This window comes from Magallana gigas, chromosome 6, assembly GCF_963853765.1.
Source record: "Magallana gigas chromosome 6, xbMagGiga1.1, whole genome shotgun sequence".
Lineage (NCBI taxonomy): Eukaryota > Metazoa > Mollusca > Bivalvia > Ostreida > Ostreidae > Magallana > Magallana gigas.
Genome location: NC_088858.1, coordinates 56,180,268 through 56,205,955, shown reverse-complemented (window position 1 = coordinate 56,205,955; position 25,688 = coordinate 56,180,268). Strand labels below are relative to the sequence as shown.

Below are 25,688 nucleotides of genomic sequence, written 5' to 3'. Positions count from 1 at the left end.
TATAACAGATACTTCTTTAATGTAAAAAATGAAACTATGTACATTTTGTTTCAAATAGAAATTACGGTAGTAGCTGTCCCTGCAGAATCCCCCCAAGAGTGGAGTTTGTTGCAGCCCCTGCTGATCCCCCCCCCCCCCCCCAGAGTGGAGTTATTAGCCGTCCCTGCTGAATCCCCCCAGAGTGGAGTTATTAGCCGTCCCTGCTGAATCGCCCTACAGAACACAGAGATCTGACTCACGGAGATTCTTGACTCACTTGTTGGCTGTTATACCCAGTGCCTGCCGTGAGGTGCTTGCTACTAAGTGCAGGAAGAATTTGTAGTGAAGAAAGCGTGGAGTTAGTCTGCAAGAAAAAACACACACCTACACTGTTAATTAATGATTATCTACACTGTTAATTAATGATTATCTACACTGTTAATTAATGATACATCTACACTGTTGATTAATGATACATCTACATTGTTAATAAAAGATATACCTACACTGTGTGTTAATTAATGATACACCTACATTGTTAATTAATGATACATCTACATTTGTTAATCAATGATACATCTACATTGTTAATTAATGATACACCTACACTGTTAATTAATGATACACCTACACTGTTAATTAAAGATACATCTACATTGTTAATTAATGATACACCTACACTGTTAATTAATGATACACCTACACTGTTAATTAATGATACATCTACATTGGTAATTAATGGTACATCTACATTTGTTAATTAATGATACACCTACATTGTTAATTAATTATACATCTACACTGTTAATTAATGATACACCTACAATGTTAATTAATGATACATCTACATTGTTAATTAATGATACATCTATACTGTTAATTAATTATACATTTACATTGTTAATTAATGATACATCTACATTTGTTAATTAATGATACACCTACATTGTTAATTAATTATACATCTACATTTGTTAATTAATGATACATCTACATTTGTTAATTAATGATACACCTACATTGTTAATTAATTATACACCTACATTGTTAATTAATGATACACCTACACTGTTAATTAATGATACACCTACACTGTTAATTAATGATACATCTACACATCCAAAACATTTAATCCAAAACGTCTGGTAAAATCCAATTTGAAATAACAATTTTTCAAAGAATTCAGTATTAGTTTAAATGATTTTTTATATCAGACTGAACATCAAAGTATGATAAATTATTATTTTGATTGGAAATTTATCAGTTAAAAGGTGTATGGCTTTGGGATTGGGGTCAAACATTAATTAGACTTAAAGAAAGAATTAAAAATGATTTGTATGTAAAAGGTCAGATTTAACTCTATGTTAAATTTCAGAGATAAGAAAGAATCTCTTCTAAAATGTTGATGGGTACAGGGAAAGTTTGGTCTTTAAAATACTTGGATGTTTAATTTGACAGTTTTTTTTCACACACAAATCAATTGTTAATGACTAATAAAGTGCACTTATAAATAAATCATGTATACTGAAACTAATAGCAGAGAGAAAGACTTTGTATTAAAGAAAAACATGAAAAAAAAAATATGATACACTAATGGCTATAAGTGATATTAACCACAATGCATCAGAATGATACCAAAAATTACATCTGATTAGTGCCTCTGTATAGCAATGCTCAATGGTAAATATTGGTCATGCTGTACTTTGTGATGCTTTCTTAATTGAACTTCAAATTACTGGTACTTCAATTCAATAATACAAACTCCACTTAGATTTTTTATTTCTGGTTCTGTATTGAAATCTGGAGCAAAATAGGAGGCGTTTCAAAACAGAACAATTAGATTTTTTTTAAATTCTAGATGTATGATGAATGGAACAGAGTATAAATAGTACTTAAAACTATATCATAAATATTGGCAAAAATTTCAATATCTTTTCAAGGCTTTACGATTTTTTAAATAAATTGAAATCCATGCAAGAGTAACTGTTAAATTCTTATTAAGACACACATTGATCTAAAAAAAAAAAAATAACTTCCTCCCACTACTTACAATAGAAAGTAAGTAAGAATTCATCCCATATACTTGCAATGTAGCAGTCGTGAAGCGGATTTGCTTTGTGTCGATTTAAAGCCTGTTAAAAAACTACAGGGGAAAAACACATTTTTAACCGTTAGAAACCTTTTTGAACATATATATGTAGTTCAGTCCAAAAAATGTTCATTTATTAAATGGGTTGTACCAAGGCATATTGTTAATATGCACATTTCAATTTGCCAAAGACATATATAACAGAGATTGGCAACTCCGCCATTAGCGTGTTTTGTTGTTGAAAAATGTTATGGGACCAACCTTACTTTCAGAACTACAGATTAGTAAACTGAGATAATGATCTTAAACCAAAAGTATATTTTTTTATGAAAAATGTGCATAGGTTTTAGACATGTTTAAAACAAAAAATTGAAAAATAAGATTAATATATAAATAGAAAATATATTTGGCCAGCTAAAAAACATCGGCGAAATCTCAGCAGGTAGCCAACTGCCTCCTAAAACTCCTCTTTTTAATATTGTTTATTAGACAAACTCATGAAAATAAAATATTTTGAATGTTTTGGTAATAGGTTTTAGCTGTATATATATCGATATAATTGTTTAGGCCTAAAAAAAAAAAATGTATGTTTCCGCTTTCCCGACCGACCCTAGCTATTACCCCCCGACTCAAAACTTTTTTTAAGGATTTCTGATGGAAAATCGTTTATTTTCGTTTTTATCCAAATTGGAAAAAAATTTACTCCAAATTTTGGTCACAAAAACGCTTGAAGCAGTTACTCTTCTCAAATCAGTGTAACTCAAACGTTTTGTATCAAAATGGCTGTATGTTTCCATGTGTTGTAGATTTTAGTAATGCTCTCATCGTTGGCAGAGGAAGTATCTGATATACAATATCATTTTTGTGTTTTCTTAAGTCCAGCTTAATAGTCAGGAATGATATTAAAAGTATTTCTCATTTTATACCATTCAGCAGTGTCAGTATCTAACCGGCATGTATGGATACTGCAATATTAAAGGGAAAAAAAATATTTGAAAAAAAAATATTTCCGACCGACCGACCCTAACTTTTTTCAGCATGAAAGCGGAAACAAACCATTTTTTTTGTTAGGCCTTATTAGAAAGATATATTGATTTAAACTTGTGATACTTTACAATAGCGACCGCAAGATTTCGCGAGATTTCGATCAGTTGCCTATCTCTGTTATTAATATCTCTGAATTCGCCTACCATTTCTCAGATATCGCACTTGGAATGTCTTGAGTTTTATCATTAACATGGCAATTGTTAACAGCAAATTTTTAAACAAGTAGTTAAAAGTGGCAGTGATTTCGCTGCAAAAACAGTTAATGTGGAAAAATTGGACTATAAAAGAGCAACATGGTAGGTATTTGAGACCAATCATATGAAAAATTAGGCAATATACATGCAACCCAATACTTTTTTTTCATTTGCTACGAAGCAAGTATATGAGACGAATTTTATCGTTAAACCAGGTCCCATCTGACATTTTAACGATAGAACATTCTATCTATACATTCATTTGAGCTTGTTATTTGGATAAAATGGTAACAGATTCATCAATGCACATAAATATACCTAGTTCATTTAAACATGTTTAAAAAGAAAATATGTCATAACAGAAGTTACAACACTTGAAACTCAATTTGAGTAAACCAGTTATCAACAAAACAAAATATACACTGCATACCTCTTTCGTGAGAGTTAAGCGACTTTTAGGTTTGTTGTACATAACTGACAACAAACAGACAAAAGAACTTGGATTTTGGCACGGGGTTTCACTGTGTTACAAAGATCATGATACATTTTTGAGCAAATATTTTCACAACTGCATGAAAAATACATGTTTTTAACCGTTGGTGCCCTTGGTTGCATAGGTTGCCGCCATTTTGAAACATAGGAAGCCGCATCTGCGCAATTAAACCGGAACTAATATTAGAGGAAATTCGGCATTAAGGTAGTGTGTGTTGATTCCGGTGGCCTTTGTTGTTGAAATATTGATTTGTCCTTGTGACAGGTTAAACTTAAAGGAAACAATCTATTGAACAGAAAAAAAAATCATACAAGATGTCGACGTTTGATCCTAAAGGTAATCCAAATTTACAATGCATCAAAGTCAGAGAATAACTGATTTAACATTATTTTGGGATGTTTTAAAACCTCTTGTTGTCATGATTATCAAAAATTTGTAGTCTGCACTATTTTGTGACATATACGTATATTGCATCAGCTGGGGTTTGAACCCATTGATCGATGGCTCTTATGCAACATATTTCTAATAAATATATTTCTGTCTCTGATTTCACCCTTAGAGCACCCCCACATAAGATATAACCCTCTGATGGAGGAATGGGTGACAGTGTCTCCTCACAGAATGAAGAGGCCCTGGAAGGGGCAGGTGGAGAAACCGGAGGAAGAAGAGATCCCAAGTTATGATCCCAACAACTCGCTGTGCCCCGGAAACACTCGGTCCAGCGGAAAAGTAGTGTAACTATTGACCTAAGGGTTCAAACCCCCTATACTTGTTGTACACAAGCATACTCTTAATTACTGCCTGAAAATAGCAAAACATGTTTTAATAGATTTATTAAGAATTTAGACAGTGTTCCTACGTGATGTATCTCATTGTACAAGGAGTGTTCTTATTTTCATCAATTTTGGTTTTGGTAAGCTGTTTAGAATATACTGAGCTATTTTAGGTTGTCTATCTTTGAACTTCTCTCATCTTTGCAATCTTTTTCAGGTCAATCCCCAGTACGAGGGAACGTTTCTGTTCGACAATGATTTTCCAGCTCTTCTAAAGGATGGACCTGCCCCTTGTAAGTTACTGCTACACAGAGAAGCCAAGCTTTAAATTCAAGACAGATTAATGAATCCTTTACAATGTAGTACATGTACCCATAGTATTGTAAGTGCAAAGCTTTGCTACATGGAATAGAACATTGGACAGCTGTCATAATTATGTTGGACAGGACAAGGTGTTTGTTCTGCTTCATTGTTAGAATTCTTCCTCAATTGAGTAAGACCAACAATTTTAATGATTACTGTCATTAGTCTCTAATGCACTGCTGCATTGTATCAAAAGCTGTTGCATTGATTGATTCTACTGAAATGTTGAAAAGGGAATAAGTCATTTTTTCAAATTAATGAAAACAAAATGTAATCATAATCCCTTTAAATTTTGCAATGAAAAAATAAATTCTTACCTGTCACATTTTTTTTCAATTTGTTTAGCCTAAGGAACTAAAGTTGAATTTGCTTAAAGATTACTTTAAGATTGTGATTTCATCAGATTATTTAGTTTCTTGTAATTTCATTGGTTTATTATAGCCGCGAACCCTGACCCGCTGTTTCAGTCTGCCCCAGCCTACGGGGCCTGCCAAGTCATGTGCTTCCATCCGCGATCTGACCTCACCCTCCCACTCATGTCTCAGCCTGAAGTCAGGGAGGTAATCGACAAGTGGGCCGAAATCAACACAGACCTCGGAAAGAAGTATACGTGGGTCCAGGTAAGGTTGCTCAAGCAAAGGATATGGAAGTTTTAGTATTTTTTGTTTATGTCTTGTTTTATTATATAAATTTTCATGTGCAATGGCTGATGTTTTTCCATATTCATTTTCAGATCTTTGAAAATAAAGGAAATGTAATGGGCTGCTCCAACCCTCATCCACATTGCCAGGTAACAGTTTATCAGTTTATGGAGGACATCAATTCATTTTGTTGCTTATTCATTAGCGATAGGTGAATCATTCATTGCCCTAAAATCTACTCCCATAAAATCTACTCCCATAAAATCTACTCCCATAAAATCTACTCCCAAATAGGGATCCTGATTGTTTGATGCAGATTTAATTGTTCAGTTCTTAATATATACTTAGTAATACATGTACATGTAAATACATTGTCAAATGAAAAATATTCAGACAAAATTAATTTCTTTGTGCAGTGGTAAACTACTGACTTTACAGATCACAGAACATGAATGTAATTGTTAGCAATGACTAAGCACTAAGATATAAAATATAGGCAATAGATATTTACTTACACAAGAAAATTTGTTTTCTAACAGGTGTGGGCCAGCTCCTATTTCCCCAATGATCCTGCAAAGAAACACCGAACACAGAGAGAGTACTACGACAAACACAAGGTGCCCCTCCTGGTGGACTATGTGAAGAAAGAGCTCCAAAAACAGGTGCCCCCTCCACATTGTTTTGTATTTAACTGCATTGTTTGAATGATAAACATTGTATAAAACAGGAAAACACATATTCCTGTTGATCGACTAGAACATTGTGGGATCTGAGATATGATCATGATCTCCCATCATTCCATTACGTACAGGAGAGGGTTGTCCTACAGAACGAGCACTGGGTGTGGCTGGTCCCATACTGGGCCGTCTGGCCCTACGAGACGATGCTGCTCCCAAAACGACACGTCCTACGCATCGAGGATCTCACGTCAGCCGAGAGAGATGGTAAGTGGGTCAAAGAGAGAAAGTAGGTCAAAGAGAGAAGGTAGGTCAAAGAGAGACCGTAAGTAGGTCATAGAGACAGTAAGTAGGTCAAAGAGAGACAGTAAGTAGGTCAAAGAGACAGTAAGTAGGCCAAAGAGAGACTGTAAGTAGGTCAAAGAGAGACAGTAAGTAGGTCAAAGAGAGACAATGGTACAAAGTGAGTTGGTGAATAAGTCAAAGGAATTTCAAAATATCATGATCTTACCTGCAGGAAACGGCAATGATATGCTGGATCAACACAAAAACTAATGTGAATAATCTTTTGAAATGTTCCATTCCTCTGCCTGTTATACTATCTCCTCAAAGGATCCCTCCAAATAATTGTAGTCTAATTTTGAATAGTACAAAAACTCTAAATACTTTTTGTCACCTGCCTTTACATTAATCATAGAAATGTCTCAAAAGTTTTACTTGGTTTTTTTTTTCAGCCCTAGCAGACATAATGAAGAAACTCCTCACAAAATATGACAATATGTTTGAAGTCTCGTTTCCATATTCCATGGGTTGGCATGGTAAGTGGTTGTGTTATAGTATCTGACCTGTCTGAAGTGGGAAAGTTGAAAATCTTACATGTAAAATTGTAACTTTCTTATCAGAAAATATTGTATACCACCCCTGGTAATGGGTTATTTTTACTCTTGAAATGAGTAAAAATTGAAATCAATCAGCAGTATTTAAGAAATAAGCAGCAATGTTAAAAAGTTCACTGAGATATGAACTTGGTTGGTCACATGGATGATCAAATCCTGTGAAGTCCAAAGGGCTTCTCAGAAGATTTGATCACGGAACAACCAAGTTCATATCACGGTGAACTTTTTAACATTGCTGTTTATTACTTGTATTTACGTTTCAGAATGGCAAATTGTTCAGAAACATTAATATAACTATGTTGTAACGTTTACAATATTGCAACCTTCAAGCGATAAGCGTGTGTGGTTATCAGTGTGACGCCACGAAAACGTTCATACAGAATTGAACGTTTTTGCTATTCCATAGCTGGGTTGTCTCTAAAAATTGAAGTAGAAGGGAGAAATAAAAAAGTAGAAGGGGATCTGAAGGTCTAGCTTACAGCTAGATTGTGTTTGAAATGCAATTATAGCCAGGTAATTACGTCACTTTAGGCGGGGGAATTCCCTGCCTCCCGGGTCTTAGAGACAACCCTGCTATAGGTTCATATAATGAAGCATATCTGAAGATGTAAATATTCATGCACTTTTAAACTATTTTATTTGTGAAACATTCACCAATTCTATGTTCAATCAGCAGACTTTGTACATCAGAACTAGTACATGTACAAGACATCAGACAGATGTGCATACAATACTTAGATAATGAAGTTAAAATGAAATTGGATTTTTATTGCTGTGAATAATTATGTTTAATTTTTACAAAGTTCTTAAATCTGTAAAATTTAAATTTTTACAGATTTATAAAACTTGTAAAACTTAGTAAAAATCAGCAGCAGATACATGTAAATAATACCAATTACACAGTATAATGGTTAGAATGTGATGTAAACTGTAGAAAAGACAGAACTATGAAAATAAACGTTTTTGTTTCCACAATAATCTGCATATCAAGTTGCATGCAAAATCTAAAAATGTAGACATTTTTTATCACGATTTACAAATATATTAATGTAAATTTCAGAATCAAAATTCCATCGTTTTAGCATGATTAATTATAAATCAAGTTTAAAATATTGGACCAAAAAATATCATTAACTTATTATGTAATTTGCACCCAGCAAATACATTGTATATTTATGAGATACAGTGTAATTTATTTATTGACATTTTACAGTATGTTTTTTATTAAAGGAGCCCCTACAGGGGATTACCTCCAACAAGACAACAGCCACTGGCAACTCCATGCTTTGTACTTCCCCCCTCTGCTGAGGTCAGCTACAGTAAAGAAATTCATGGTGGGGTATGAGATGCTGGCTCAATCTCAGCGGGACTTAACAGCAGAACAGGTATAAGATGCTTGGTTAATCTCATTGAGACTTATTTACAGAACAAATAGAGAAAATGATCATGGCTCAATCTCAGTGAGATTTAATAGCAGAACAGGTATGAGATGCTGGCTGAATCTCAGTGAGATTTAACAGTAGAACAGTAATAAGATGCTTGGTCAACCTCAGCAAGACTTATTTGCAGAACAAAGACTCAATCTCAGCAGGATTAACAACAGAACAGGTTTGCAATGATAGCTTTATATCAGCATGGCAGTTCAATCTCATAGACTTATTTGCAAAACAAATGTATAAAATGATGTGTTAGTCTCAGAGACTACAGATCAGGTATGAGATGCTTTGTCAATCTCAGTGAGATTGAACAGCAGAACAGATGAACAGGTATAAGATGCTTTGTCAATCTCAGTGAGACTAACACCAGAACAGGTATGAGATACTTTGTCAATCTCCTTAAGATTCAACAGCAGAACAGGTATGAGATGCTTGTCAATCTCAGTGAGATTGAACAGCAGAACAGATGAACAGGTATAAGATGCTTTGTCAATCTCAGTGAGACTAACACCAGAACAGGTATGAGATGCTTTGTCAATCTCCTTAAGATTCAACAGCAGAACAGGTATGAGATGCTTTGTCAATCTCAGTGAGATTTAACAGCAGAACAGATGAACAGGTATGAGATGCTTTGTCAATCTCAGTGAGACTAACACCAGAACAGGTATGAGATGCTTTGTCAATCTCCTTAAGATTCAACAGCAGAACAGGTATGAGATGCTTTGTCAATCTCAGTGAGATTTAACAGCAGAACAGATGAACAGGTATGAGATGCTTTGTCAATATCAGTGAGACTAAAACCAGAACAGGTATGAGATGCTTTGTCAATCTCAGTGAGATTTAACAGCAGAACAGATGAACAGGTATGAGATGCTTTGTCAATATCAGTGAGACTAAAACCAGAACAGGTATGAGATGCTTTGTCAATCTCCTTGAGATTCAACAGCAGAACAGGTATGAAATTCTTGGTCCATATCAGTAAGACTGTCGTCTGCTTAATTTTTCCATAACTGGTAAGGAAATTCAATTAAATCTTTGCAGGATTTTAACATAATTTGATTTTTTTTTTCAGGCTGCAGAGAAACTGAAGAGTTTACCTGACGTACATTATAAATCCCAGAAATCCTAGCGGTCCATCAGGACGAGTAAATCCTAGCGGTCCATCAGGACGAGTGCTCAGTTGTGCCAAATCGTAAAGTCATGTTCAGCTGACGTTATTTAAGTTTGAAGTCATGTAAAATACTATAGCTTCCTTATTATACCTGAGTACTTAAGTCAACGATTCCCCCAATTTGCATCAAATTGCGAGAATATAAAATCGCGAACTTGGAATTTTTATATTGATTTTTTATAGTTCTCAGCTCTCAGAAAATAAAAGCGAAGTTTAAAATCCACAAGGGGTGCTTCTCGCGATTTTACGCAGACACTAATTCCTCAGGATTAATCAGGAATTTACAGTTTCCAAATTTTTAAATTAATTTTTAATAAAAAGGAAGAGTTGTACATGTAAAAGCAAATATTTAATATTTCCTAGATTTTCACTTTGAAGACTAGTCAGGTGTGGAAATAGTCTGTGGCTTTTGATTGTTAATTCCTCCCTCACCCTGAACTTCCTCTCTGATTTAAATAATGGTTGACAATTCATTCATGACAGGAGTGGAGTTTAATGATAGAAAGATTACATTATGTTTTGTCAGTTTTATTGTTAGATCATTACAAAATGTTAAATAAATCTATGTTTACAGTATAAAAGCTTACAATAAACAAAATATATAAAGATGCCACTACACAAATGTTGTTTATTATTTTTCAGTCACTCCAGTATTGTCATTAGACATTCTTAAAGTTGATGTCTTAACACTGTAATCAGCAATGTATAAAGTGTATGACTATATGATTATACAGATGTTGATATATATGGGGTCCTCACTTTACAATGTTAGTACCTGTGCTGCCTTTTGGTTGCAGAAATGAAGCTCTTGGGGAAGTTACATGTTCAGAAAGAGCTTCAGTAAATAAAAAATTGAAATGTATGTAGTACAAAAATATAATTTTTCTTTACTTATTTCCATTTTATACCCAAATTTTTTTTTAAAGACATTTTCAATTCAATTCAATGGTTTATTGACATCACCATGTTGGCATACGGTCAAAATGAAATCAAATGACAGACAAAAAAAAATTATAACATAAAGGCTACCGCATGCAAGACAGTTTTATACAATACTTCATAGTTCCTGGAACTGTTTTCTCTGCATAAAACAATTATCCAAGTAGATACATAAACGTTTTGTAGTATTATCATCGCATGAATTAACAATTCCTTTTATGGGATCAATACCACACTACAATTTATCATTGAAAATATCACAATAATGAAATCAAAGATTGTCATACACAAGACAGTAAAGTACAAAATGTTTTCATTTTCAACTAATAATTTACAAGCATAGCATAAACGTTTTTCCTTTGGGATAATTGGTTTACAATATCTACCTGTTTCAATGAATGGTGAATGTGCACTTATTCTTAATCTTGTTAGCTGGGATCTTTCAAGCTTTTTCAAAGAAAACTTATGTAATCTTGCAACTTGTACTCGTTAGTTTTTAATATTTTACTGTAAAAATGAAGTTTTCCTGAGTTAGAGGATGAGATTTTGTTCAATTTCTCAAAGATCATATCAACAAAATATTCATTTAACTTAAACCTCAAATCCATATTGGAAAGTATCTAAAGACGTTAAGTTTAGTTTCTGTTGGAGACTAAAAATCTTGTTTTGCCATGAAGTACCAGTATAACTCTTTTTCGAATCTAACTCTTTGTCTTCTTTAAAAGCTGATACTAAAAGTGCATTATTAAATGTGGTATTTGATTCCATATTTCTTAATCTGATAAAGTATTTAAACATGTTTTCATAACAAAAATAGTAAAGTGGATAAGAACCTAGATTAGCATTGAAGACATTTTACTACTGATGTCATTTTCCTTGCCTTACCAATCAACCTTGTAAGGTGGATACGAGTGATGTGTTTATCATGTTTTTACAGCTGTTAATCACACATACATTGTAAGTTTAACATGCCTCAATTTTTTAAGACTAACAAGGTGTTTAAAAAGAATTTATGAAACTAGAAAATAGATAAACTCAATATTGAAATATTCAACAATGAATTGTCAAGAATTAAATTTCTTGGTCCAAATATTTTCAAAGACTGGGCATTAAAAAATTATGGAAATAAATCAAATATTCACACCAATTTTTGCATGTACAGAGATTAGGCTCTGTTAAAAGACTGAACTGAATTTTCTACACAAAGGTACAGTTCTGTAGCTAAATTGTACAACTGAATTTCTGCACAAAGGTACTATATTCTGTAGCCAAATATCCCAGAGTGATTTTATGCTGTTGAAGGGTTGTTAGAGTGATCTAACCCTGATGTACAGTAAAAGGTAGAATCATCTACAATATGCAGTGCATGACAATAAATACAATGTAATCAATTCAAGTACCGTATCACTAACAATTCCATACATTATTCAGTTGCATAGTAAGCAAAAATGGTCGATATTCTTCAGTTGTTCATAGTTAGTTTTCTTGGGTGCAAAAAAGTATAATTATGTTAAAAATGGATGTGATGTAATTTTCTCTTGTGTAAGAAGTTCTTGACTGATGTTCTACCTGTTTGTAGTCCTCAATGATTCACAAATGCTTGTTCATGTAATGCTAGTGAACTGTTGTTAAATTGCCTTGATTGAATGCCTGTTATGACATCACCATGTGAAGGTTTGTTTATGTCACTGTCAACTAATCTACGAATCAGAAGCGATTTATTGAAATGGTGGGAATATCCTCTTGACAATATTTTAAAATATTTAATATATTATTAAAATATTACTTTCTATATTGAGTTGATCAATCTCATAGAAAACTTGGCTTCCCCTCGCTGGCTATGAGATTGATCAACCAGATATATTTCCATAGTTAGTCGGTAACAAACCTAAAAGGTAATACAAGTAGAACATTGCAGGTACTTGTTTATTATTGATTATTTGCTCATTCCTTTTATTTCCTTGATATTATAGAATATGAATACTTACTTTCTGAACAATCAAAACTAATGAAAAATGCATAAAATATAATTTATGTGACAGTTCTTATTTACCGGTATGTACTTAGTATCTGCACTTTACAGTATTAACTTGTCAAAAGTCCACCCTACTACCAAATTGCTGGCTATTCTTTATGACTTTTGTGATTTATTCCAATATATTCCATCAAAATGCTATTGCAAGTTGAGTTGATGCAAACAAAAAGGAATATCAATGAAGAAGCAAAAAAACCGATGTCAACTACTTGTGATGTTTGTGCTGGAAGGATTTGGCTGGGGATATTTTAATTAGAAAGGAAGGTTTCACTGAATAACAGTTTCACTGAATGTTTTTTGGCACCAAGACAATGTCCCTCTCCAGCGTATGTGACATGACAGGCATACATTTCATGAAGTTGAGACTGGGGTCGCTTGTGATGGTGTGCATTGTCAGAGCTATCAGATGGTTGATCCTGGTGATCGCCTTGGTGAGTCGTATTTTGTGTCGGTTGTCCACGTACTGCATCAGCACCTTGTAGAGCCCCATAATCAGCCAGCCTCCGTCTCGCACCTCCGACCAAGCCACCTTGCCTAAAAATACAACACACAATTCATCATTTTAATGCACAATAAAATGCATGTTTAAATGAAATAAAAAATTCAATGCTCTGTCAATTGGCTGTAAAAAAAAAAAAGTTTCATCAATTTTATGCACAATAAATTGCAATATGTTCTACTGAAATAATAAAATTTTGCTTTGAAAAAAATTCAAGGAAAACTTAATAAAAGTTTAATTTGTATGTTTATTATACCAGTAATCACATAATTAATACTCCTTTGAATTGCATCAAGATTAAACCCATGATTTATAAAGGTTTGCTGAAAGGTAATTAAAACAGGAGTTGTTTGTGAAATATTTATGCTCCCCCCCCCCCCCCCCCAATAGGAAATAACATGAAGAAAATTAATGAAAATTGCAAAAATTGGAATTTTTCTAAGTTCAAAGGGCATAACTCTGTCGAAAATTGCTCGATCTTACCCAAAATCGAACTTGACCTAGATATTATTATGATAAATCTGTATACTTAATTTCATTTCAATATATGCTACCTCTGCGAGGAAAATGAACAGAAACTATTGGTGGTCTGATAGACCCTCCAACAGAGAGACAGCAGCAAAGCAATATATACCCTCCCTTTCTTTGAAGGGGGCATAAAAAGAAAGAATTAACACATTATACTTGTGTTCCTGAAAGACATACTGTAAGCCAACTTTTATTTGCCGCTACATTATTTTGCATTTTACTGGAGATAAATTGGTTTGCAATGACTAATTTTTGCTAATAAGTCGTATCCAGACCCGTGTTGTGAACACAATCTTTTGACAAGGGCTGCTTGGCGGCAAGAAATATTCGGGATGACGATGCTCTCGCAAACCTTGTAAAAATTTTCTCACTCGCAAATTAAGTTGGTTTACAGTATTTATTTTCCAAATTTTTCTATACACATTACTGTCGTAAACAGTGAAGATTTTGATGTACCTGGAGGACTGGCCATGACAATGACGCTGTTATGGATACAGGGGGGCGGGGCTAAAACTATCTCCTCCTCCACAGACGCACGGAGACGTTCCGATGACTCTACAAATATTTTATGTCCGCTTCTTATATTTCCGGGGCGTACCGCTTTAGCATCTGGTACTGAGTCTGTTTCATCCAACCCTGTTAAGTAATCTTTTAATTAGGCATTCAAATGTCTAATTAATAAGGAAAATGTTCTCATTAACAGTAACAGCATCTACAGAAAATTTCAATACACAAAACCTACCACACTGCATGATTGGGTTATTGTACGAGGAGCGTGAATGCTGAGTGGAGGGGTGCGGCTCCAAGCTTGGATCTGATTGGACACTGATCTGCACGCCTGTGTCCACACAATCCAATATATTTTGACTGTCACTCGTTCGACTTCTACAAGCCTACAAACAATTTAGTTTTGAATGAGAATTTTCTTACATCAAACTTATAGATTCACAACATCATTAAGGTAAAAATATTTCAAAAAATCTGATGTACAACATAAAGTGTGTACCTGATAATTATGCAATTCAGGCCAAACATTTTTTTCTCACTTTTTCATGACAAAAGTTTCCAAATATGATATGGCAGGCAGGTATTTTATTTTTATTTTATTGCATGGTTCTCCTTTTAATTAAATAATAGCAATGCTGGGTCTTATTCTTAAATCAATTTCTCATTTTATAAGAGATATTAATAATGGAACTGGACCCTTGCTTGGCTAAACCAAAAAAAATTTCCTCTTAAACTCCTGACTTCCATGCAGAGTGCACATCCAGACTTCATAGATTTGGAGAGCTTTAATTCAATTCAACCAAATAAAATTCACATAGATTTTAGGGAAGGATGCAATTTTTACAAAGAAAAAAAAAACCAAGAGCTTTTATACTTGTATGAAGAAGATCTTGGGTTTTCCTTTGAGAGCACGACAATTCATTTCGTCAAACATACTGATGATCTCGCTGCTTCTGATACTTCCATCAGTTGTGGCGATTCTGTGCTGGTAATACTTCACTTCCTGTCTCCGTAATTCTGGACGGGAAATTTCACCCTTAGCAACCTCATCCTCACTGCCGTGTGAGCTTATCACCATGACAACACAGGACACTCTTTGTAGAAGAGCTGTATCAGACGTAACTAAACAGAAATTAGTCATTCTTTATTAGAAAACTAAAAGCAACAAAACTAAATATTAAATAGATTTACATTGTTTTATTTAATATCTTAGGCCCTGTACTCCACAGAAAAGTTGAAATCAAGAAAGTGTTACATCTGAGTTTACACAGCTACTGTCACTTTTGCTTTTGTTAGGTTCTTGACTTTTAATTCAGTAGACATTTTTGTTTTTTCCTGCATGCGAAGGTTGTTCTGAAATTATTGAGACAACACAAATATTTCCCTTACTTTGTGACGAATTTTGGTGAAATTGGCATAAACATTGAAGAAACCCCAACAAATAATTAAACACAGTAATATTAAAAGAACGTTTAATATTTTGTACAACAGTAGATAAACAAGTCAGTGGTTGGGATACCCAGCGCAGGCATGAAATTGGAGACTGAAAATTTTAAACATCTACTTTCTAAGTGTCCGTAAACTTACATTTAATGATAAAAAAAATAAAATTGAATATGTTCACTTGGCTATTTTTTGTGACTAACTTTTGATCAAGTTTCACTAATGTTCGAGATGAAATATGGATATGGTACAAATATATTTACCAGGCAATAGAAATCTGACGACTTTACATTTAATTTTGACGTCAAGGCAGCGCAGAGAATATACATCAAATTGGTGGAAGTACTGTTATCCACTAACTGTTGTCAACAGTTCTAAAATATGTACAAAATGACTGCATGAGACATTCACAGTAATTTGACTTTCAAGTAAAAACAACTCGAATTTTTTTCCACAAAAAATCAAGAATGAGAGAAAATGTAAATGATGACACCTTGAAATGAAAACAACAAATGAGAAATAAAAAATAATTCTTATTTCGGTATGTTTGTAAGGTGTTCAAAACAAAGGAGCAATGAGAAGCGTTAAAATGACGTAGCGAAAAGTTGTTGGTTGCGCCCGGTCACTGAACAATCCGCTTACCAGGAATGATCTAATCATGCCATGAACAAGAAACTTTTCACATTGATAAACTCTATCCTGATTTACATTTTGGTGAAATTTTAAGAGTTTCTCTTTTTTCCTTAAAGAATAAGAGAAAATGTCTCAATAATTTCCGAACAACCCTTGTAGTGTACACCCCTTACCTGTCTTAAGCCAATCCACACACTGGGCAACTGTAAGGTCCTTCTTTTCCTGAACTTCAAATCCAAGATGTGTGTGAAATAGTTCGTACATGTTGGATAGATCTTTGACGACCCCAGGCCGTGGCTCTCCAATGCTGAAATGTTCGAACCCCAGGAGAAGGGCCAGACCCGGTCTCTCACCGTCCACTACTACAAACTCTGCAGCATCCTCACCCCTCCCAAGGCTACAGTCCTCAGTGTCTACATTAACACTACCGAAAATCGACTGTACCCGCTGCCTCTCAGCCTCGGCTAGACTGACATAGGTTTCAAGACGTTGACTGGTAATCAACTCGGACTCGTTTGGTACATGTCTCTCTCCACTGCTTTCACTATCAGAATTTACAATAAAACACAAAATTATGACAGATCTACATGCAAATATCATAATGACCATCATAACATGCCATGTAATAAATAACTAAAACTACTGGGTATATAAAATTTTTTAAATAAACGTTCTTTGATGCAGCATGCATTGAACTTTTTCAGCCAATTTATTAAGAAAGGATAGAGAAAACATAGTGCACATGATTTGTTAACATGTCTTGATACCAAGAGTGTTTTCATTAACTATACATACAATATAGTGTCTACTGTCACAGCAGTCTGAATAAAACAATTTTTAATAAAAACCTAGCTTCTGACATGCGCTCCTTTTTTCATGGAACAATAAAAAATGGGGCTATAGTGGAGGTTCGAGTTTAATATGACTTATATGTAACAAGAGCCTTTTGATATTTCAGGACCAATTATCATATGTATGTACAATACACATCCTTGTAGTACCTAATATCTACATAAAGTAAAAAATACAAAAAGAACAATAATATGTAGTTGTAAGTTTATCATAAATAACAAACCTGTTGCTATCAGGCACAAGATTAGCATCCAGTCTGCTAGACATTTTCTGCTTTTTTTATCAGGCCCTTGTAACAAAACTGTCTAACAAATGCTGCAGAAAAAAATCAACAAATATATTATGATATATTCCTGTTTTTATATACAGACGATGTGGGTTGGTTTATCAAACAACAGGTAATTAGCAGATTACAAGTAGATCTTCAATTTCCTTAATATTATCGCATCACAAAACGGACATAAATTTTAAGGCATGGAACACAGGGGCTCGTCACGAAGTTTTTTCAACCTTTTATATATAACACCTCTATACTATAAACTTGTCCCGCGTACACTTACCGGTAGAAACATGCTGATCACTGACAAAATCTTTCGAAGCTTTTCACTAAAACACTCTTATGCAGTCACTGTAAAAGAATCGGTCCGATAGTGACCTCATCATAGTCACTCACTGTTGTCTGTTTAAAAACGAAAGTAAAATAAAATCGAAAACCTCGATCGTGGCGATCGATCATTCCGGAAGTAATTTAAGCGTCACAGCTTTAAATAGAAACAAAAAAGATTTTTTGTTTAAATATCACTCATAGCAACAATTCAACTGTGTCTCAATTTTTTGACCTTGACCTTCCATATGAACATCACTATGTAGGCCTATATATACTACCTTGAAAATATATCACAAATGCATAATTAGATATATTCTCTTTTGAGCGGATGCAAGAGTTATCGTTCTTAACTTAATGTGTACACGTTAAAAATCGCTATTTATGTCAAAATACTTACATCATCAAATTGAAAATTGGGGAAATACATTAAAACACTTAGATTCAAACTATGATGTTAAATACTTGTGCTCAAATGAGGTATTTTGGTGTTTTTGGAGGGTATTTCGGGTTTTCACCGGGCATTTCGGTAAATCACGGGTATTTCGGTAAATCTAGTTACCCGAAAACGTGTAAATGTCGGGACCAAATACGGTCTACGCTTCGACCAATGTTTCAACCCCAGTTTCCCTGAATTTTCGAAACGGACCTATTATTTCTACATTTTAAACATTAATGCATCCATATATCACCAAAAAATCTACACTTACCCGCTGTTAAAATCATTTTCGCCACTTCTACAATGTATACATATATACATAATTGCGGCATAAGTGGGGTTTGCTTATTTATATTCCAATATTTAATCGTACAATTGCCAAAAATTATATAAAATATAATTAATTAAGAATCATTCTTTAAATATTATGAGGTGATAATTTCGGTCGGGGCGTGATCAGATCTATCATATTTTAGCTTTTCGGGCTTTGATCACGCCCTGACCAAAATTATCACCTCATAATACTCAGAGAATGATTTCTTAAATATATTCTGTTTTATGGAGATCACAATTAATTTGACTTGTATACCAGTACTAACAATATGCAAAGTAAACTCTGCACAATAAATATAATAAACTTTTTTCCTGTCCATTGGGAACATTTGTCGCTCATAATAATTAATCAAGAGAACGTCACAATATAAAATTAACAAAGAACTAAGGTTTTATACAAACACATTCAAGATTTTTATTTCTTTTGAAAATTATGCATCCATTTTGTTAGTGTCCAGTCGACTCTGAGTAGAAACATGAACAGTAAGATAGAGGTGGCAAATACAGTGAAGCTTGTCATCGACTCGAACACAAAGCGGGGCGCGAAAATCTTCCAGACCATCAGGTGGCGCCTGTGTAGGGAAGCAGCCAGGACAGATCCCAGAACCTACAAGATAGAGGATCACATAAAAATTTAGTGATTGTATCTGTCTACTCATTTTTAAAAAGATTGTTGACCTTGCCAATCATCTAGTGACCTCGGGTCAAATCCTGACCATCATCAGACAATGGAACCAGTTAATCAAAGATTCAATTTGAGCCTCTCATGAAATAAAATTCTAACAATATGATACACTAGAATTTATACTCATTGATAAATATATATATAGCAGATTAAATCAACCTTTTCTTTAGATTTCATATATCAAGGTCAAATTTTAAAGCAACTGTTCCTCGAAAGCTTGTTTAGTGTAAAAGTGTTTAAATGTATAAAAAAAAAGAGAACTCCTCTCTTCTTAGATTTTTGACTTATCACAGTTATCTACTAGTAACCCATTTCCAGAATCTGCTGAACTGTACAAATCTTTACTCAGGAAACATTTCTAAACTACTAGGTAGTCATGGTAGTAACATTCAGTAAAAAATAATTACCTTGATTCCCTGAAAAAGAAAGAGGTATGAACACATTCTAAAAATCAACATTCGGAAGTTTTCCTTGTCCTCGTGGAAGCAGAAATCCCCGATCCAGTCTGAGTTATCCTTCTTGTTGACCCCCACGACCCACTTAGTCAGGAGTCCCCCCGTCTTTGGCCAGAACAAGACGAGAGGACAAATCACAACAGCCAACACGAAGGCCGCGAACGTGTTGAGATGAATGAGTATGGCGGGCAGGATGTTGTTACTGAAGTCACCATGGAGACCGATGAAGGCCGACTCCCAGCGAATTGTGGGGAGGGAGGTCTGGTGACCGGTGGCATAGAAGAAAACACCACCAAGGACGGAAAGGTACACACTGCTGAACCACAGTGGCACCGACAGATCTAAAAGAGGAGGTAACAGGTAAAGGTATAATTACCATAAACAAAATCATGCTAAAAAAAATCACCACTGCATTTTTAGAAACAAATTATTAATTACAAAAACATGCAATAAACTTACTCAATGTTTCTCTAATGGCTAAGATCTCTAGGAAGCAATACACAGATAAAATGACTAGCACCAAACTGGGCATCAATCCATCTCCTAGCAACAGCCCTAGAAACAACACACCAACAGTAACCATAGCGATGGTGGCTGCTGTGAAGGAAGTAGCCAGTCCATAAACTAAGGGTGGTTTTCCCTCCTCTTTTTCGGCCATGTTTTCTTTCAGTTGGTGGTATAAATTCGGAATCAGTTGTTGGTTGTTATCCACAACTAATCTCTTAGACCTGAGGACAACATAGATACACAGAGGATCATAGATAATGAGCATAACCAGCAGGGTCACAAGGACATACACTGCTCGGGGGAGGAAGACTTGCTGCCAGGGTGGGAGACTGTCCAGGGATTTCTGGGGGAGCCCCTGTAGGGCCCAGTGGAGGGCACTACACACAGCTGCCAGGGGAGGGAGGTACTTAATCCCCAACACAGGGGCAGACGATCCATTTAGGTTCCCAAAATGTCTGGTCACTTGACGCAGAAGGAAGACCATGAGGGCTATACAGATCAGGGAAAAGAAATATCTGCCATTCTTCAAACTTTCCTGGTCATTCAGATTTCCTAGGGGCTGTTGGAAAATGGAGGCCTCACACTGATGCTGTTCTTCTCGACAAACTCTGAAAGCAGACGACAGTCTCAAGAAGAGGCTCCATGCTAGAGTCAGAAATATCAGAACGAGGGCCGGATGAGTCAGGACTCTCATGATGTCAAAGTTTCGTGGAGCTTTCTGTTTCTTTGTTTTGGGGTCTGTTGATGTTTCAAACTGACATAAAATATGTCTAATCACTGAAAATGACAGAAACCATGACAACGACTGAAGCAGATAAAGGGATAAAGAGTCTTCGTACACCACAAAACTGTTGGAGAAAAATATCACAAATATGAGTGCAGTCACAAACACCCCTAAAAAGTACTCTGCAGAGTCCAACCTGGGGAAGCTTGGTTCTTTTTTGTTTAAAATAAGTGGGTTGTTTGGTTTGAAATTCAATGTCAAAAGCGACATGCCAAACAACAAACAAGTTCCCATCAACAAAACCATCAGGGCACTGTTACTCTCCCCGATAAAAAAAGACTGAAAGACGGCAAAAGCCAGGTACACCAGGAAAACCAAGAACACAACCACCATGGTGGAGGGGACATCTCGCTTCCACCAAAACGAGATTCTGATGAAGTAAACATTAACGCTCAGAGCCAGAATTAACGTAAGCACCCCGATTGTCATGGACATTATATCAAACTTGGCCCACACTCCTTCTGCCGTTTTTCGTACTTCATCAATGTAGTAGATGTACTTGTCTCTGAGCTTCTCCAGATTTTCCTTCATCACAGAATTTTCTCCATCCTGAACTAGAACTGTCAGAAACTGGTTTAACTCTGTCTCCGCATTGTCTAGAACACTTTTAAGCTGGTAGTAGGTCTGTATAGGGAAGTCGGAGGAATACTGGAAGTATTCCTGTAGGTACGTGTTTATCTGGTGTGCATTGAGGCGCAGAGCTTTCACACTGTGAAACAACTGAAAAATTGAAGAGTTTAATACACGAGAACAACTTGATCAAATTCAAAGTAATGCAAACTAATGCAATATTTATATCTTTGCTGCAAATATCATTGAGTTGTCTCTGCATTTTTTACACTGATAAACCACAAGCTAGCAATATACATGTATTACATACATGTATCTCATGGAATTCAAAATATACTTTCTAATCCGTTTCAAAATTAAAATTTTCGACAAATAACAAAGTTTCAATGATGGCAAAACTACTTGCATTCAAAATTACATTATTTCTTGTTAACAGGAAATAACCCCACCCATCTGTTTAATTTGACTGTTGACAGGAAATTACCCCACCCACCTGCTTGATTGGACTACTTCCTGTCTTCCACGTCGGGCAGTGAGTAAATAGGTCAGTAATGACCCTCCCTAAGTTGGAGAAGGGGATCGGCACTCCCAACATCAAAGACACGGTGGGGACGAAATCTTTCTGAGACACTGTCTCAGTTCTCTCCGCCTGAAATAATTATGAAAGTCAAATAGACAATGATCAAAAGGATATACGTGTCGTTTCTATATAACAATAGGTAAACAAATGGGTTGTTAATATGGAAAACAAACACTTGAAAATAAGAAAACCAAATAAGAGATTTGTATATATATACAAGACTAAACAGAAAAAATCTTAATCAAAATATTTTTTACTTTACCGGTAAATAATATCTGTGCACAGTAATAAAAGAACAGCCCCCCTTCCCCCTCCCCCCCCCCCCCAAAAAAAAATGCTTGGAAAATTTATTATACAGAAAGAGAACAAGAGCACATCATTTGAAGAAAAATAAGGTACTGGTAGTGGTACATGTACTTCACTTTTTTACAACAAAAAACCTATCATTAGAAATGCCATCCTAATACATTAATAATAAAAATATATTACATTGATCATCAATATACACCTTCACAAGTGAGAAGCTCTCAATACTTCAGACAATTAGGACTGTTAAGTAGGCAGGCCAAACAACTATGGCTCTCTTATAGCAAGAATATGGTACAGATAACAGGTTCGGGGGAGCAGGGTGAAGATAAACAGTAAGGCTATCTTACAGAGTAGGGTACAGCTGATATCTGGGTGGGGCTGTAGATAAATAGCCCCGCCTCTAGTTCATCCTGGCTATCCCCACCGTGGTCACCGGTTCTTGTCATCCCATGGTCCCCCAGAACAAACAACACTGTGTCAGAACTCATCTCTCTCGTCACATTCCTACAACAACAAAAAGTTAACCATGTCCTGATCCGTGTCATCACTTAAAAACTCAATATGAAAGAACTGTAAACAGCAGTTACACTTAAATTCTGAAATGGAATGAAAGATAAAAAATCTTTTGAAATCTGAGATTACACTGGCTGCCATTACAGAATATCATTTGTGGTTGAAAGTCTCCTCTTACCATGTTAAACATGTAATAATTAAGCAAAGGTAAGAGTCAGAGATTTCCCAGAATAAATCTTTTGATATGATATACAGTCAAACTTCGTTATCTCTAACTAGATGGGACTGTTTAAGGGGGATGTCTACACCAAGAAAGTGTAGGTGATTTTTGTTGCATGCATTTGTTACTAATAACAGGCATGGTATTCAAGAATAATAGACCTTAAAGTACAATACTCTATTTTTTAGAGAATTTCTAAAATATCAGTCTGCTTCCAGATAACCCTTCATATGTCAAATTTTTAAACATTTCTGTTTTTAAACTCTTATGAAATTTAAATGTTATAAAGTTTGAAAATAAAAAACAAAATAATCATGATTAAAGTTTGTATGATTTTTATTGGAATCCATCTAAATATGAAACTAAATTATTTAAAAATTCTTCTAAGGCAAACTGCTGGATGAAATCCCACAAAAATCTGAAAATAAAAACAATATTTGTTGGTAAATGAGATGAAAAAAAGAAATTGAAAGAAATTAAGAAATACTGAATTATTGCAAAAATCTTGGTTTGAAAGATCCTGTTTAAGAGTTGTCTTTCTTAATTTTACTTGGTCTCAAATTTTCTAATTAAAAATAAAATCACGAAGAAAAATTTTAAAAAGGTACAATTATATGCTAAAATGTAGGAATAAGGTTAGTAGTACTTATGATAATGTTTGAATCTGAAAAAATGTATTTTTATGAATGCATTATATCTATATTTAAATCTTTAAAACAAAAAGTAGTAGTTACATTGCCTTTTACTTTTTTATATACAAATTATTAGCAACCATATGCATATTTATACATACATTAGATGTCCATAGTGATACACATGCATGTGTGGTAATTAAAAACATGCTCTTTTTCAAGATTCTGTCGTTCCCTCATTTGGCTTGTAAATCCAGGTTTCCACTGCTATTGCTACCTAGCTCTATCTATTTTATATAAAATACATTAGTTAAGTGTCAAAATTTCAATGCAAGTCTTATACTACAAATGTTTTAAATTTGGGAAGTTGGGATCAATTAATACAAGAGATGGTAAGTATACGAAGTTTAGTTTTTAATTAATCATGCATATATGGTCCAAGTGAAAATATTATATCTGCTCACCTTTATCGATAATCCGTCACATATTTATGATCGTCTGTTGCAGATCGTCTGTTGCAGATGACATGACAAATATGTATAGCCAATAGCAGGGAAACAATATATTATTTCGATTTCACGTTTTCTGTACATAACAGCTGATAATCAATGTTAGTTGAAAGCTTTAATCACGAAGGGAATTGACATATTTTCTAAGCGTTTTGGTGATTTCATTCTTATCTCATCTCCCTCGTTAGAAGAGTTCAATTGAACGGTGTATAGCTATTTTGTACCACGATATAATGTTATCAATCCGGAACAAAATGGCGTTTCAAACGGATGTCAGACATATTGTGACGATGTAGCCTTCCACCTTAAAAACTTCGAGATATTCGAGCATTCAAGATATCGAGAATAAAATACTTAAAAATAAGTGGTCAGGACTTACAAATAACTTTGACATGTCCATAGTATTCAAGATCTATAGGAGTATACGAGATATCGAAGTTCAACTGTATTTAAAATTTTCAGCTGATTTAATCTTTCGATAGAATTGTACATTATCGTAAAAGATTTTACACATTACTTTATCACATCATTCATTTGTGACAATTTCTCAGCCATGGCTGGGTGATTGGGTCCATATCTGTGTCCACAATGGTCGACTCCAAGGAAGTGGGCAATGGTGACGTCCCAATCTCCCTTCCTCAGACGTGGCAATAAATGTTCCAGTATTCCATTGTCCACGGTATGCAGATCCTTCACATTGAATGATGGGAAGGGAAACGATCTTTTGAATCGGCCTGGATAAAGCCCCATCCATGTATCATCCCCCATGAACTGTATGACTTTCCCCTGTTTGACTAACTGGTCTATGAAGTTATCCTCAGTGATTTCAGAACTTGCAAAATTAGCTCCTGCATCGACAAACGTTGGCAGACTTCCAGTTGTGAGTCCTTTTAATCTCTGTAAAGTTGTTGTAGGAGGGTCGGCTAGGAATTTGTACAACTTTGAATTTAGAGGTTTTGTTGATAATAAATGATGGACGATGGAAAGTTTGTTTTTGTATGGAATGTTTTCCTGAGATTCATTGTCATGGCGCATAAACTCAAACTTCATGGCGTCGATGACAAGGACGATCGCACGCCTGTAACCGCCGTGCATCCAACAACCCTCACCCCCGTGGAGGTCACTTAGGTGAGCAAAGTTAACACTGCACGTGCTGTTTTTCTCCATTACTATGCGTTTCAATAAAAATCCTTTGGCAAAAATAAACATTCCTATCACGTAAATGGTTATCAAGAACAAAAGCAAACAAATGTACTTAATTCCTAAAGCCATAATGCTTTAAAATATCACAGTACTAGTGTACTGTGTAGCATCGGACTTTTGAAAAATAAATACCGGAAACTTAGAGAGGAA

The 25,688-nt window shown here is 34.8% G+C and overlaps 4 protein-coding genes across 10 annotated transcripts in view; 1 reads left to right on the top strand and 3 right to left on the bottom strand.

The window, feature by feature from the left end:
- Positions 1-3,927, bottom strand: part of LOC105335531 (leucine-rich repeat-containing protein 49) — a 46,089-nt gene extending 42,162 nt beyond the window's left edge. For 6 of the 7 annotated variants that reach the window (XM_034470031.2, XM_066087932.1, XM_066087934.1 and 3 more), the window contains exons 1-2: positions 3,740-3,927; positions 257-343 (exon numbers count right to left, since the gene is read on the bottom strand). In XM_034470031.2, the coding sequence (XP_034325922.2) occupies positions 257-343; positions 3,740-3,781 (129 nt within the window). In that variant the 5' untranslated portion in view covers positions 3,782-3,927. The remainder of the gene's footprint in view (positions 1-256; positions 344-3,739) is intronic. The other variant, XM_034470034.2, reaches the window with a different exon arrangement.
- Positions 3,928-3,977: 50 nt separating this feature from the next.
- On the top strand, positions 3,978-11,098 carry LOC105326607 (galactose-1-phosphate uridylyltransferase). Its single transcript, XM_066087947.1, has 10 exons — positions 3,978-4,138; positions 4,362-4,531; positions 4,793-4,868; positions 5,380-5,558; positions 5,672-5,728; positions 6,119-6,241; positions 6,391-6,523; positions 6,991-7,074; positions 8,383-8,537; positions 9,661-11,098. The coding sequence occupies exons 1-10, from the start codon at positions 4,117-4,119 to the stop codon at positions 9,715-9,717; spliced, it is 1,056 nt and encodes a 351-aa protein (XP_065944019.1). The 5' UTR covers positions 3,978-4,116; the 3' UTR covers positions 9,718-11,098.
- A 1,836-nt stretch (positions 11,099-12,934) lies between these two features.
- LOC105326608 (caspase-3) lies at positions 12,935-17,939 on the bottom strand. The gene is made up of 7 exons (XM_066087946.1): positions 17,756-17,939; positions 17,419-17,510; positions 16,517-16,887; positions 15,142-15,389; positions 14,503-14,653; positions 14,217-14,396; positions 12,935-13,267 (listed from the first exon to the last, which is right to left on the bottom strand). Exons 2-7 carry the CDS (start codon positions 17,460-17,462, stop codon positions 13,017-13,019), a joined length of 1,245 nt encoding a protein of 414 aa, XP_065944018.1. The 5' UTR covers positions 17,463-17,510; positions 17,756-17,939; the 3' UTR covers positions 12,935-13,016.
- Positions 17,940-18,961: 1,022 nt separating this feature from the next.
- On the bottom strand, positions 18,962-25,688 carry LOC105326604 (GPI ethanolamine phosphate transferase 3). Its single transcript, XM_034470025.2, has 6 exons — positions 24,853-25,688; positions 22,809-22,965; positions 22,066-22,221; positions 20,171-21,722; positions 19,664-20,052; positions 18,962-19,178 (listed from the first exon to the last, which is right to left on the bottom strand). Exons 1-6 carry the CDS (start codon positions 25,605-25,607, stop codon positions 18,987-18,989), a joined length of 3,201 nt encoding a protein of 1,066 aa, XP_034325916.2. The 5' UTR covers positions 25,608-25,688; the 3' UTR covers positions 18,962-18,986.